This window comes from Electrophorus electricus, chromosome 19, assembly GCF_041902795.1.
Source record: "Electrophorus electricus isolate QZ-2024a chromosome 19, ASM4190279v1, whole genome shotgun sequence".
NCBI classification, from domain to species: domain Eukaryota; kingdom Metazoa; phylum Chordata; class Actinopteri; order Gymnotiformes; family Gymnotidae; genus Electrophorus; species Electrophorus electricus.
In genome coordinates this window covers 1,762,007-1,777,417 of record NC_137515.1, presented here as the reverse complement: position 1 = coordinate 1,777,417, position 15,411 = coordinate 1,762,007, and the positions used below count along the sequence as shown (strand labels likewise).

Here is a 15,411-nt window from a genome sequence, read left to right as displayed (position 1 = left end):
TTTCAATAAAATCTGTTGTCTTCCGATTCTTCTCCACGTTAATCTCATCGCTGGATTCTAACTACAGCCTCTTTATGTCAGAGGTGCTTTATGGCTGGAAACATGAAAACACAAAGCATAACAGCCTGTAATTAGGCTTGTTTTTCTCAATTTACAGTAGAAACAGACTTAACAGTAGAAAAAAATTAAGAAATATTGTAAGAATACCATGTTTTATTAAACCAAGTTCATATCTGACATACATGAGCATTCTACTTTACATTTTTACAGTTTCACCAGTACTTCTGCAGTAGTCTTTGCCAATGTTTTCTCTGTAGCATAAATGCTAAAGAATGTCCATACAGACATATCATAGTACAAAAGTAGATAAATTACTCCCCTGACCTTGTTAACAAAAATGCAACAAACATGACAATGTGACAATATTGATATCCCACCTAAACATTTAAAAATATAACTGTTCTAATACATAACCGGTCATATTTTATGTATTTGTCAGTATGTGATATTTTAACTATGTGCCATGGAAGTGGGAATAACAGTAAATTCGCACCTAAAGCTTATTACCACACCGCTTAATGCACCCTTTGTTTCTGACAAGTTAGCAATTTAACTATATTTCACCTTTAGGTCATTTAAAGCTTTTCAAATGCAATTTAGAACACAATGCTTAATCGTAAAGAGCCAATACATCAACTTTACTGTTTGTAAATAAGGTTGCTAAGTGGTTTGTGCTCCATAAGAAACACAAAAAGAAGAAAATAGCTCTACAAAATAAAATCTTCACACTTATGTAGTATACAAAATGTCAGGGATTTAAGAAATTAAAACTTGTCTGAAATTGCAAAACTTCCCAAACCAAATAAAAGGAAACATATACATAAGTATATATAAATAAAGCAAAAGAAACTGCAAGACTGAAAACAAATTCTTCTCAAATTTGCGAGAGCTGGACATTCAAACCAAATGACGTAGAGGAGCACTGTGTGACTTCAAAAGGGTGCGCGTTTTACACAACTCGCCGCACTTCAAAAAATCTCTTCAAGTAGTAAATTTGTCCCAGGGTCATAGCAACAAGCACCAGAGCTTCGAAAAACGACCAAAGCACCACTCTGCTGTTGGTGTTGTCATTGACTATGGAAGAAGGACAGAAAAAACACTTATACTCGAGTCTCAAAACGTGCAGGCAAGAGACATTAGGGCAACACATCCCATGTACACCTTTATGTAATAATTACGGAAAAGCTGTGTGTGCGTGTTCCGGGCAGACATACTTGCTCTGTGTATCCTTTCCCGGACCTCCATGTAGTCTTGCTCGTGTTTCACAGCCGTCATGGCTACCGCCAATTCATTGATCATCTCTTCTAACTTGTTCTGGTGAGCTGAAAGAAGAGAAAAAGGATGGGAACTGACTGAAACCATCAGATTCCTGGGACTATGCATATTTGCAACATGCAAACGAAGCCCCCTATCCTTACATACACGTCTCTTAAAAAACAGGCCTCTGTCTGACCAAAATATATGTTAACAGTGCAGAAGCAATTTCAGCAAAAAAAAAAAAAAAAAAAAAAAATCTTTGCATGCAAGGGAACTGTTAACACTTGAATCAAGAGGGTAATGCGCTTCTGTTTACGCCCTGCTGAAATTGTCCTTATTTTTTATTTATGCTAAGAATCACATGCATAATTGGCTGTTAAGCAAACACACACCGAATTCAGTCAAAGAGAAAAAAACTCTTAAACTGACCAAATTATTCTAAACCTTTAAATGTCTTTGCACCATACATGTTAGGTATTGTTGTCAGCATCTTATTACCAGCACAATGCAACAGGCAAGACTGGATTTCATTAGCAGATACAAATCAAACCATGGCGCAGGTGAGAGTAAGGCTACGTTTTGCACATGTTAAAAAAAGCTTCTTTTATGCTGCCTATGCCTACCATCCCAGCTGTCTCCACCGCCTGAGAAGAGGATGGAACAACGGTCATGGAAAAGGCAAAAACATCCACATAAAAATGAGAATTCGAGAAACTCAAATACACCATCACCTCGAACAAAAGCAGGACCTTCAGTGTTCGAGAACTGCAAGTAAAATAATTCTGTACAAAAAAACGTGCCTGATTAGTTTTTAAATATTAAAACCCACCCAGTCATTACGTGTGACCATACTGGGGTCGAACTGAAGTGCAAAGCCAGTTTCTTTGGTTTGAATAAACCTGTCTGTCGGCTACCTTCTGTCTCCATGTCTTGACCTCTAGGAGCTTCGCCGATGTCAATGGTGAACATCACAATTTTGGGGGTCATGGTGGACATCCTGTTACTGAAGCAAAATCTATAGGTGCCGTCCATATGGGCTGCGACAGAGTACTTCCCACTGGACTCGCGGTCTCCTTTATAAATTTGTTTTCCATCGGGCCCCGTTATCTGAAAGCGAGTTTTAAAATGAAACGGTCAAAAGATAAATAAATAAATAAAAATCACCAAAAAAAAAAAAAATCTGTGACACCTGCCTCGAAGACCAGATCAGTCAGTCACGAAGGATGTAGCATCTGGGGGTGAGGCTAGTAAGCTAAGCTAGCTAGCATGTTGACATTAGCAAGCGTACGGTGAGGTTATAACTGGGGTATAACTATCGGTGTCGTGCGTACGGTGAGGTTATAATTCTCTTTTTTTCCCCCCGAAACTAGGTTAGCTAGCCAAGATAGTTACCCACTTAGCATAGCTAGCTAGCTAGCTAGCCTTCGTTAGCTTCCGCTGTAGACACGCGCACAACTCCCCGTGAGAAGCGGACAGGTGTGTTCCGCGCTCGCGCACAGCTCGGGAGAAGCGCACAGGTGTGTCCAGGTGCGCTCTTCACGCTCACCTCCACGTCGACGTCCAGGAAGCCTCCTTCGGCCACCTCGAACATGAGGCCCATCTTGGTGCCCGAGCTCACGCGCTCGAAGAAGCACTCCTCCGCGTGAGCGTCCACGCTGACGAAGTAGCCGGACGCCGTGGCGGACAGCAGCGCGAGCAGGGCGAGGAGCTCGGAAAACGTGAACATTTTAGTTTCGAGGGCAATCGACGACGTGCCGGCAATACCGCAGTCATGAAGAGCCGCTAAATACACCGGAAAAGTCCACTGTCGCGAGCGAGACGTGGGAGCTCGAGGCTATTGGGAGCTTCGCGAGCTTCACGGGTACTGCCACGTACAGCTTTCGACGGGTCGCACGTAGGTTCAAAATACAGGAAACGAGAATGCGGAAAAAAAAACCTGTCAACGCCTGCACTCCTCACACTGCACATACACCTCTCACCTTATTATGGCAGATAGCAGCCACTGTCCTTTATACTCTGCAAGAAACTATTTGTAAAAACACACAAGAAGGAAGAAAGGACTGGGCGACAATGAAATATGGGCAAACTAATTTCTTTTAAATGTAGTAGATAAATGCATAGGAAGTATCTCAATAAATATATCTAAAAGTTGCCCTTAGAGCAGGAGCTATGTCAATATTTGTGATTCTTCGTATATTTTCTCTTTTTTAGTGTTTAGTCGCTAAAGGGCTTTTACACGCGCAGCCACTAGAGGGCGCCGCCGCGCCGGCGCGTCGTCGCATGTTTGGTGACGTTTACCGCGGACTGGAAAGGTCTCGGGGCTGAGGCCTAGCGATTTGTGTCCCCCTCACCAAGTCTGGACAAATGTCCCTGTACGCGAACCCGTCCTGAGCGGGTGGTTTCCTTATGAGGGATTCTGTCGGAGACAAGCTGGGCTTTAGATATCCGTGTGGCCGTTTGCCGTCGGGTAAATTAACTCGGAGCAAGTATCTGGGGTGAGGAAGCCAGGGACGATGACATCTCGGAGGTGAGGGAAAGAACAACAAACGCGCCGATGCGCTTGTAATGGTTGCCTCGGCTGCCACTGCGATTACGGGCGTGAATCAAGCGAAGCTCAGGCGCGTAGGTGAAGTTTAAACGGTTATAGCTGTGTTTCAAACCTGCCCGTGTCGGCTGGGCACTGCTCTGGCTCTATGCTATGGCTAAGCGGCTAGCTAGCCAGCCCAGTGAGGCGGGTCGTGCCGGTCGGCTGGTCGGCTACCCGGGCTGAGCTGGCAACAAGAACACGTAGGAAACAGAAAGATGTAGGGTAGGTTAGACAGAAGCCCACGTCCTGCCAGCACGGCGCTTTATTCCCAACTTCTGAGGCTCTGGCACGTCGCAGACTCCGGGGGCAAGTGTGTTAGCACGAGTTAGCTTTGGAGAAGGCTTCATAACTGCTGTGACAGGATGAAGCCTTGGAGTATTAAACAATTTGTGCTACTCACTTCTGACTTCTAAACACACCGCTACTGAACTTCGGGGAGGGGGCGGTTGTGTTCATGTTTATTGTAATTACGCCTGCTTTCTTATCTTGGAAAATCCACTGACAGGTCGTGCTGCTGGTTTTATGTAGTTTGAGTTCGGCTCTCTCCCTCTTATTTTGTATTTCTACTATTGCGCAGCGCAAACGTTGGAAATTGAGTTCGTTAGTTTGTCCACAGTACTCACGAGCTGTAATCTCTTTTGTACCTTCTAAGGAAACAGCTGTTCAATAACAGTGTTATTAATGTAAATAGGTGGTTCCACCCCAATATTACTGGTGTGGAGGCCGAGAACCTTCTGCTAACCCGTGGAGTGGATGGAAGCTTTTTGGCCCGCCCAAGCAAAAGCAACCCTGGCGACTTTACTCTGTCTGTCAGGTGAGTGACAACTTCAACATGTGCTTATGAGACAATAGTTATAAGTTCTTTTATGTTCATTCAGACTGTTGAAGAGAGAAAGGATTCTACATGAAAAACATTTGTATATCCAAATCCACAAAAAGGCAGGGAATACAAATGAAGACCATACACCGTTACTTAACCTATATGTGTCCAGCACATTTAGAATGATAAAAGACTCGTTTTCTAGAGTAGTTTGTCTTACGTACGGTCATCTCACAAGTTGGGCTGTGTGTCAGAGTTGTGTGAATGCGTTCACTGTCTACGATCGTGACAGTTTCACAGTGCTTAGTGTTGCATTTTAAATTCTACTTCCTTTTTTACTCCTGTTTTTGCATGCAAGTCATTAATGCGTCCACCCAACATGTTTTGTTCCTTCGTGTCAAAGAAAAACTTCCTTAATTACTGTGTGCATCTGTAATAGCTACACACTCTCATGTGTCATGTTTCCATCAAATCCCATTGCTGTTTTTAATGAAAATTGCTTCAGTGCTTTAAGATGTTTGTTGATATAAGTTTGTAATGTAAGCTTTGTAAACTAGATTTTACAGGCAATATCGGTTTCCATTGCCCATATTGACAATCATTTTTAAGTGCTAAAGCAAGTAATTACTGGAAAGGAATGGTTGCCATACTTGAAGGACTTTTAATAGTGATGAACACCACTCATATATATAGCTACTGTAGTGCTGGTACTTTCTAAGTAATACTGGAATGTTTCCCAAGATCATATGTTAAGTTGTTCAAAGGAGTCATAATTGAATCTTCACAACTAATTCAGTGCTAAGTGAATCTTCATAATAGATTCAGTGCTAATTGAATCTTCATAACTGACTCTGATATTATTTCAAACACAAGTGGAATATCAGCATGTCATCCATACAGCAGAACAGAAGGTACTTTCCTCCTTTTTGGCATTTGTTACAGCATGCAGGGTATTCAGACTAACTATACATTTAGTTATTGACAAAATGTTTCACTTGAAGATGTTTAGTTACTGCATAACTTCCACAACTTCCACGGTCCTTTTTAAGAGACAGTCCTTGTGCTGGAGCTTTTATGAGCTGGGTTTGGTTTTTTTATGGTGTTTTATTGTTCATTCTTATGTTGTTTTTGGTGCATTTATGTTGTATTTTTTGATGTTTTGTTTTAAAGCACTTTATGACCTTGTCTTAGAAAAGTGCTACATGCATACAGTTTACTCACTTACCATGGAAAGTACTGTTTGATCAAATAAAACCTACACCACAACACTGTCAAGTGTTTTTGGCTTGACCTAATTAGTATGATAATTAGTATGCAATGTGCAGTATTACCAATGAGAGTTCTTTGTTCCTTTTTAAAAAAAAAAAATGTTTTCATTGTCATCATAATTCTAACTGAAATATAACTGACAGCAAGTCTTGGAAATGCACCTCAAATACTGTCAGCTAATTGGCATTAAATTAATATTACATGTCAAGCAGAGATTTAATACGACTGCCCTTTAAAGCTAATTGTCTGGAAGAATTCACCATAGCCGCACTGCTGTGACAGTTTGGCTTACTAGGCCACACTCCTGTGAGCAGGGCGTCTGCTCAGCTCTTCTGTGGTGGAAGAATTATTCTTGCGCACACAACAGTCCTGTGAGCTACAAGGCTTCTGACTGGTAGGGTTGGTCTGCGACATGATCGATGACACGCATCACAGTGTTGACCCAGCACATGTGATGCCACGCCCACGCTGTAATCCCTGTAATTACTATATTTATTACTAATTACTTACTCGGAGATCAACTAGAGCCATAGAACAGATGAATATGTATTTTAAGAAGTGTTCTTCCAACCAAAAACACATCAGCCAATTATCTTTTTTTACAATCAGTTATTTGTTTCTTTTTGATTTTGTATAATCTTTTACATTTTAACATTAAAATGCTAAATTTGCTTTGTGTAGACTTGCGTCATTCTGTAGGCATTAAAAAAAATAAACTTATGGTAATGCTTTAAATTCGTGTTTTTTATTTTGTAGATTATGTCCTGAAATGTGACTGAAATCCGTTAATTGCAATGAGGATGAATGTTTTTCCATTGTGAGCATACATTTAAGTAAAAAAAAGAAAAAGCCCAATAAATGGAAGAAATGCTTTATTTTAAACAGAACATCAAACAATGTCGTACCGGCTTTGAGTGATTTTTACCCCCCCCCCCCCAAAAGGGTTGTTTTGTTGGACAGACTTAATGAATAGTAATGAATGTGTTAATATAATTAATTGAATTGCAATTGAAAAATGTGTAAAAGGTGCAAAAATGTATAGAACCTTTAATATTCATTCCCATCATGACATTTCCCTGTAACACCGTCATACATCAACTACAAAACCGCACAGAGCAAGCCGGAATGTGAAGCTTTTTCTTCCTGCCTTCTTTGGTTAGGCGAAACGGGGCTGTCACCCACATCAAGATCCAGAACACCGGTGACTACTATGACTTGTATGGGGGGGAGAAATTTGCCACACTGGCCGAGCTGGTGCAGTATTACATGGAGCACCATGGGCAGCTGAAGGAGAAGAACGGAGATGTAATTGAGCTGAAGTACCCTCTCAACTGTGCCGACCCCACCTCTGAGAGGTAACTGCGCTTCACCCCCGTCGCCATGTCGCTGTTTCGCTTAGGGCGATGAGAACCATGCTTTATAGCTGCTTTGGTGTTTGGCAGAAGTCATCCTGACGTGGTCTTGTTCTCCAAGGTGGTTCCACGGACACCTTTCGGGTCGGGAGGCGGAGAAGCTGCTGACTGAGAAAGGGAGGAACGGCAGTTTTCTGGTGAGGGAGAGCCAGAGTCACCCTGGGGATTTTGTGCTGTCTGTCCGGACCGGCGACGACAAGACAGACAGCAGCGATAGCAAGCCCAAAGTCACCCACGTCATGATCCGCTGTCAGGTGCTTCCTAATGACAAAGAACCCGCAACCACAGGCCTGATTTGGCCAAACGTTCAGTATATCTGAAGGGGCCAGTTTTGGGGTAGATCATCAGACTACTGTTTGTTTTGCAGCACGATATGAAGTATGACGTTGGAGGTGGAGAAAAGTTTGACTCCCTGACAGACCTGGTGGAACACTACAAGAAAAACCCCATGGTGGAAACCCTGGGCACTGTGCTGCAGCTCAAACAGGTGCTCCACCAGGCATATTGATTTCACAAATGTTTTGGTAAAATACAGTTTAATTTGGTCAGCGGCCTGAATCTCAGGATGTGTATTATCTCCTGCACTCATTTATATGTAGTTTTGGACCATTTAAGAAAGTTTTTAAATTCCTATAGCATGATCTCCAAACTGGAATATAAGGTTTTATTGGCTGGGGGGAGGGGTGTTGACAACTTTATTTAAAACTTTTTTCCTTAGCTTATGTGTATTGGTTGAAGCATGGATGTTTACTGTGTGTTTTACTGCATGTCCCAGCCTCTGAACACCACGCGCATCAATGCCGCTGAGATCGAGAGCAGAGTGCGGGAGCTCAGCAAGCTTGCTGAAGCCACTGATAAAGTGAAGCAGGGCTTCTGGGAAGAATTTGAGGTGAGGGACCGTCTTCACGTTACCATAATGAGTCTTGTGGTTACATGGCACTGCCCTCTAAGTGCTGCTGGGTTTTAATGATGTCCACTCACACTTCTGATCACAGACACTTCAGCAGCAGGAGTGCAAGTTGCTCTACAGCCGCAAGGAAGGTCAACGTGCCGAGAACAAGAACAAAAACAGATACAAGAACATCCTTCCCTGTGTGTATCAGTGTTCTTCTGAGCCTCAAGGCTGCTGTCTGATTTGAGATGTGGGTGGGGAAGGATTATGGCAGATTGGAAAGTGGGAGGAGCCTGTTTTCCATCGGAGGCATGTGGGTAACAAAATGGCTAACAGATCTCTCCCTGAACCCTCTCCACAGTTGACCACACGCGAGTAGTTCTCAACGACGGCGACATGAATGAGCCGGGCTCTGACTACATCAACGCCAACACCATCATGGTAGTAAATGATGTGATGTTATCTACTCGTGATCTACACATCAGTGTAAAAACCCAAGGCGTTTTAACACACCAGCATTTTAGTCTTTAGGGTTAGGAAATGTTTGTGTTTTTGTGAAACACAGCAGGGAAGCACCCCTACCCTTTTCCCGCAAGACCACGATCTCTATTCCGAGACTTAAATACCATCTGGCGCAGAGCACCAGTACCCAGTTTGTTAAATGATCCGCTTCCACTTTGTCACACCCAATGACGTTAACGTGTAATCGTAGCATTGATATTACAGATGCTGCTGCCAGTGCTGGCTGCCCCGCCGTTTAACTGCTGTTATGCCCCCTGCAGCCGGAGCTGGAATCAAAGTGCAACAACACCAGGTTAAAGAAAAGTTACATCGCCACCCAGGGGTGTCTGCAGAACACAATAAGTGACTTCTGGAGAATGGTGTTTCAGGAGAACTCCAGAGTCATCGTTATGACAACCAAGGAGGTCGAGAGGGGCAAGGTAAGATCCGATTTCCTCTGGCGGCGTCTAAAATTTGGTTTCTGTTTTGTGTGCAGACATGGTTTGGTTTATTACGTTTTGTGAAAAACATTTACAGGGTACACATTAGAAATGCTCTTGTAAATCTGGTGGGTTTTTTTAAATTCACGATTTGATGAGAATTTGTTAGGTTTGTCTGAACTCTTGAGATAAATGGAGCGTTTTAGATTTTTATGGAGCATGACAACTGGTTACGTCTACAGTGATGGGATGAAACGTGGAGAACTAATCCCAGTGTTTCGGCCCTTAGAGTAAGTGTGTGAAGTACTGGCCAGACGTGTCGGCACTAAAGGAGTACGGAGGCATGCGCGTGCGCAACGTCAAGGAGACGTCTGCCCACGATTACATCCTCCGGGAGCTGAAGCTTTCTAAAGTTGGACAGGTAAAGAAGTCTGGTTCAGAAGAACTGCCGAAAAAGTTGCACAGCTTGGCCACTTACCTGGCCCAGTGCAGTGCTCTAGTTTTGATTCATACTAGAAGTTGGGGCTTGAACTTGTTTTTGTACAGCAAAACCATTCATAATCATGCTTAATATGTCTGAGGCTAATGGGCCAAGCCAGCAGTCTAGCAATAAAGGAAAGCTACCAGCTAACTTAAGCATCATCTGTCTCTGCTTTATCGTCCTTGCTGTGTAAGGAATTCATGTGCTCCAGTAGGGTAAGGAAATTCAGCCAGGTCTTGTGTGAGCCTCTAGTCTGTGATCCAGCCCTGCTGTTGTGCTCCAGGGCAACACGGAGCGCACCGTATGGCAGTACCATTTCCGTGCCTGGCCCGACCACGGTGTGCCCACGGACCCCGGCGGTGTGCTGGACTTCCTAGAGGAGGTGAAACTGAAGCAGGAGAGCATTCTGGAAGCAGGACCTATCGTGGTGCACTGCAGGTGTGGGAGAGCCGTGCTGTTCCTGTGTCTACTTCTCAGTCCCTTTCCTACCTGCCGTTCTTGTGCTTCCTTATTAATGTTTATCTCGCCTTCCCAATAGTGCTGGAATCGGACGAACAGGAACGTTCATTGTGATAGACATCTTAATAGACATCATCAGAGAAAAAGGTAAAACCCGTATGGTGTTCCGGTTACACCACCTGCTCTTCATGCTGTGTCCGTGTGCCGTTCCGGTTACACCACCTGCACTTCTTGCTGCATCTGTACAGTGTTCTGGTTACTATTCTCACTGTAGGTGTGGACTGTGATATCGACGTGCCTAAGACCATCCAGATGGTGCGTTCCCAGCGCTCAGGAATGGTGCAGACCGAGGCCCAGTACCGCTTCATCTACATGGCAGTTCAGCATTACATAGAGACCCTGCAGCGACGCATCGAAGAAGAGCAGGTGTGTGTCGGGGGCGGTGTTGGAGAGTGAGACCCACGTGCTGTAGATTTCAGGTTTAGGTTCCCATATGTCACTGGTGTGATGCGTGGCTCCAGTTTGGCTCCTGCATTTCCACACTGTCCATTCTGGTGTCCTGCTGGTTTAAGCTGAAAAACCTTCTGTCGTTCTCCTTTCAGAAAAGCAAAATCAAGGGGCGGGAGTACACCAACATTAAGTACTCACTGTCTGACCTCAGTGGCGGGGACCAAAGTCCCCTGCCCCCCTGTAGCACTACGCCCACCTGTACTGAGTGAGTCTGAACGAGGCCTCAAACCCCACATTGCTGTACCATCACTGCACAGATGCATGTCTCACATGAGGGTCTCATTTTTGTGTGTGTAGTGTGCGAGAGGACAGCTCCAGGGTGTATGAGAACGTGGGTCTAATGCAGCAGCAGAAAAGTCACAGATGAGGCTCAGACTCCAGGACTGTCCAGTTCACAGGTACTCTTGTTACTGTGCCACACCCAGCACTGTCAGGAGGGTATTAAACACACTTCCTGTTTTTGTTGTTACGTCAGTGTTTACAATCTTTAAGTCAATGTGCATAATGAATGTGGTTTTATAATTTAATATATTTTAAGAAGTGTGTTTTTGTTTTTGGCAGGAACCATATGTTTTGTTTTTGCCAGCCGCACCTGAATGCCTGAAATGTGATCATTGCTACACGGAAAGAAAAAATAAAAGAGTACAATAAAAAAAAAAGCAGAGAGCCGTCTCTGAGGACACAGAACACGTGTGGAAGGAGTTGACTTCCACTTCTCCTCCCTCAAAGTAGCCTTTTAATCCCCCATGCTAAGAAACCACTGTGAACTATCGTGAAGCCTTATTCCTGATCCGGAAATGAGCGAGGCCTTCAGAACAGAATGCTCCGCCGCGGAGTTCTCCGCACTCCCTTCAGGCTACAAATAGAAAAGAAAAGGAATGAAATACACTTCAGCTGTCGTCTTCGCTTTCTTGTGTCTGTTTTTTTGTTGGGTTTTTTATTTGTTTGGCTTTTTTCCCTTTTTGCTTCTATTTGGCCACGTTCCCGTTTTTCTTTGTGAAGCGGTAAGAATTCTTCGAGGAGAAAGGCCCGTGTCAAACGCCCAGCCTCAGCCAGTCCTCCAGGTCTATGTTTGACCTGGGGATCGGGCTTAATGGAATCAGTCAGATTTTTCAGCATTTTGTAACCAGTGATTAAGTATCTAGTATTGAATGAAGTATTGGCTGTTTGCTCTAAGATAAAGACACTTAAAGATAAAGCCGACTCCCAGCCCAGCCTTCTTGTGCCCTGCCTGATCAGTGTGTCTGAGTGCGTTGGTTAGCAGGGGTGTATCTGCGTCAGCTCTCCTGTGTTAGTGTTCTTATCTTCAAGCTCATCCAGGGGGCGTGACCCATATTCAGCGGGAGGCTTGTTCAAAGTCAGCCCAGTCTCTCACAGGGTCACATCTGGTCCCTTGTGGGTGGTGCCCTGCCTGAAGGAATTCTGTGATTGGACAGTTTATTAGAGGAAGGCCTTTTTTTAAAGATCACCCTGCCCCCATTCTGGTTGTGTCAGACTTAGTGATTCTTTACTGTACACACCGCATACCACCTGGCAGGCCTTGCTGTTACAGCTTGACTGCTAGGATATTTTTATTGTTTGTTTGTTTGTCTTTTTTAACAAAACGCTGTTTGCCTTTTCTTATCGCCTCTATATGTATGTGAACTTAATTTTTGAACTTAAGTGACTGCACAGTGAGAGGTTTAAATGAACCATTGTTATTCAGCCTGGGGTCCTCTGTGATGGAAAATCCTTGACTTTTGATGGCTCAGTTTAAATGTAGTCCCTGCCTACGGTATTTAACTTTGCAGGCATGTCTGTCTCTAGAATTCTTTTGGATTTTTTTGTTCTTGGAGCACCTCCAGCTGCCTCCATCCAGCCCCCTCCTTCAAGTGCAGGTTCAGACTTCCAGTTGCATCTTGTCTTCACATACTTCACTACACCCAAACGTTTTTTCCCTATGTTATTTCTTCTTGATGTCATTTTTAAAAAATTCACACTATTGTTATTTAATGTTTTTCGCGTGTACTTTATAACATTTATTTCTAGCCTCATCATCTCAAGTGTGTAAAGATTTTCCACCCACAGTTTACCCCATACATGTTTGATAGGGCCCTTTCAAACGGGCCGTACTCCTGGCCTTATGAATGTAATTATTCCCCTTGAATTATAGTCGTCGCGTTTGAGATTGGCCTTTACTCTTAGTACATTCATATGGCCTTGGAGACATGGCTTTCTGTGATGTCTAAGGAACTGAGTAAGTGTTTTTTAATTCTCTTTTGCAGTTCAGGATTACCCATTGGAGGGGTTGTATCCAGTGTACTGTAGTTGGTCCGATTATTGTACTGTAGTGTGTGTGCGCGAATGTGAGAGTGTTTGTCTTGTGTGTTTTTATTTTTTTTAATTTTTTTTATTGTGTGTGTGTGTGTGTGTGTGCGCGCGCGCTGATATGTGGTTAGCTCCGTAATGGTCCTGGTCCTCTTTATTGCCAAACAGAGTTTGATTTTGTCTGCAGCATTAACGTTTCCACACATCTTTGTGTACACACACAGAACCATCCCCTCCACCAGAATCACTACCATTATACCTGAGACTTAGAGACCCAAACAACTCATGTGAACTTCGTCACCCTGAAGAGAATACATGGAAAGTGATGAACTCAGTGCAAACAAACTATATTTTTGAACTTGTATATTGTACATGAATATCTTGTAGAGGAGAATGTACTTACTAAACATATCTAATTGCCAATAAAATATACCATATGTTTAACCCAGCAACGTTTCTCATGGCAGAACGTAAGCCTTGCTGAACCTGATGATGGTTAATGTGTTTGGCTACCAATGCAGTTAACCACTTAGCAAGTTGAGGATACAATAAACAAGCAGCTCACATCTTCATTGTCCTCTTTTCCTTTATAATCCAGATTTATACCGAGCAGTTAGTTTGGTTTCCATCGTATCCACTGGCTTCATGAGTCAAAGGCAGTCCTGTCTCCCTGCTTAGAGAACATTGTCCAAAAACTTGTATACTTTATAAGTGGAGTGCTTCCATCAACTGAAAGTTAAGTGTAAAAATAAAGAATTATTATTGGAGGTCATGCAGTTGATATAAATACAATTTGTGGATGAATACTAGAAAGTATAAAACCTTTTAAGAAAGTTTGCTGGGTGCTACGGAGTTACTATTTACTCCTAACCTGTCAAGAAAATATGTGATAGTTGAGTGGGGACTATTCATAGTTTTAATCTTCTGATCACTTCTGATATTTAGTGTTGGCAGGTTTATTGTTTGTGAATCAGGCAGTGTTCCATTTTGTCAAACTGTCCAAAGAAAAGGTGTCACCTGAATCTTTTTGTATGTGATGTGCTCACTAGCAAGGCACTTCAGTGAATTTATGTCGAGCATATTCCTGCAGGTACGTGCTCAGGACTGAAATAGGGGGTTTAAACACCACATGTGTCAGATAAAGGAGATGGTTCTTACTTTTGTCTTTCTCTCCTTGGACCACAAATGCCCAAAAAAAGGTATGACAGTTTTCCAACTGTAGTCCTTCAAAGCCTGCATTTGCCCTGGACTCTGATTGAGGCCAAGGAACTGATTCTGGATCAGAGAAGGAGGATAATAAGGGCAGAGTACCTAAATGACTATGGTCTGTGTCCCCACTTTTAATTGAGAAAAAAAAAAAAAATACAAACTTTTATCAGGATATTTATTGGAGTATTTGTAATTTTACTTGAGGATTGTGTACTGCCACCCCTGTTATTCAGGAGAATAATATTCAGTGAAAAGAGAATGACTGCAGGCCACGGCGTTGACTACAGAAGTGTTTTGCATGTGTATACCGCCAAGTCCCATTACAGAGTGTGAGTGGATGTAATGGAACACAGACAGCGTTTGAGGAAATCCTGCTCACTGAAGAAATTCTCTGAGGGATCTTTCTTAACAGAAACTAACTGCAATCAATACTAAAAAGTACTTTGCTAAAATGTTTTTTTAAAAAGTAAGAAAATGTAAACATTTTTATAACAATCTGCATGATTCTCAGTATAGCTCATGAATACATGTGCATCATCACAAATGTATAGTTATGGCCATGTTTGGAAAGAGCAGAAATGCCTTGGTCAGATTACCATGAAGAACGCAGGACTGGCAAAGTGTTTGTACTGGCAACTACAAATGCAGTGAAGTCAAGATGACAAGATGACCCTTTTTTTGTTATGGAGTCATATGATTGTGTCATGCGATTGTCATATGATTGTGTTATACATTTTTACGGCTATATTTTCTGTCAATACCCTTTTTGAAAATTCCGGAGTACCACACCATGTCACTGACTGTGCGCTCTGTTTAAAAGTTAGCTTGTCATCCTCCTCCGAACACTGCTAATAAAGGAAAGTGCCACCTCCTCCTCTCCTCCTCCTATATTCTAATTTCTTTTCCAGTCTCATCTTTTTCCTCTCCCCTGCTCTCTAATCATCTCCTCTGTTCTTCAGCTCTCCTCTCCTCGTCTCTTGTTCCCTAGGCTGCTCCTCTCCTCTATAAGTCTCTCCTCTCATGGTCTCTCCTCTCCTCTCATGGTCTCTCCTCTCCTCTATAAGTCTCTCCATTCCTCTCATGGTCTCTCCTCCCCTCTATAAGTCTCTCCGCTCCTCTCATGGTCTCTCCTCTCCTCTATAAGTCTCTCCATTCCTCTCATGGTCTCTCCTCCCCTCTATAAGTCTCTCCGCTCCTCTCATGGTCT

At 43.1% G+C, this 15,411-nt stretch overlaps 2 protein-coding genes across 4 annotated transcripts; one reads left to right on the top strand and one right to left on the bottom strand.

Moving 5' to 3' along the window:
- Positions 1 to 195: 195 nt before the first annotated feature.
- tmed2 (transmembrane p24 trafficking protein 2) lies at positions 196 to 3,218 on the bottom strand. 3 transcript variants are annotated; one of them, XM_027032260.3, is made up of 6 exons: positions 2,864 to 3,218; positions 2,232 to 2,424; positions 2,049 to 2,099; positions 1,941 to 1,961; positions 1,275 to 1,382; positions 196 to 1,134 (listed from the first exon to the last, which is right to left on the bottom strand). In XM_027032260.3, exons 1-6 carry the CDS (start codon positions 3,041 to 3,043, stop codon positions 1,010 to 1,012), a joined length of 678 nt encoding a protein of 225 aa, XP_026888061.1. In that variant the 5' UTR covers positions 3,044 to 3,218; the 3' UTR covers positions 196 to 1,009. The 3 variants fall into 3 exon arrangements, with proteins under 3 accessions (XP_026888061.1, XP_026888062.1, XP_026888063.1); XM_027032261.3 differs by lacking the exon at positions 2,049 to 2,099 and having other exon boundaries at positions 2,864 to 3,215; XM_027032262.3 differs by lacking the exons at positions 1,941 to 1,961; positions 2,049 to 2,099 and having other exon boundaries at positions 2,864 to 3,213.
- Positions 3,219 to 3,574: 356 nt separating this feature from the next.
- Positions 3,575 to 13,561, top strand: ptpn11a (protein tyrosine phosphatase non-receptor type 11a). Its single transcript, XM_027032259.3, has 16 exons — positions 3,575 to 3,844; positions 4,596 to 4,718; positions 7,154 to 7,348; positions 7,467 to 7,659; positions 7,773 to 7,892; positions 8,181 to 8,294; positions 8,401 to 8,497; positions 8,659 to 8,738; positions 9,080 to 9,238; positions 9,528 to 9,659; positions 10,003 to 10,157; positions 10,258 to 10,325; positions 10,453 to 10,604; positions 10,781 to 10,893; positions 10,986 to 11,086; positions 11,250 to 13,561. The coding sequence occupies exons 1-15, from the start codon at positions 3,831 to 3,833 to the stop codon at positions 11,053 to 11,055; spliced, it is 1,785 nt and encodes a 594-aa protein (XP_026888060.1). The 5' UTR covers positions 3,575 to 3,830; the 3' UTR covers positions 11,056 to 11,086; positions 11,250 to 13,561.
- The last annotated feature ends 1,850 nt before the right edge of the window (positions 13,562 to 15,411 follow it).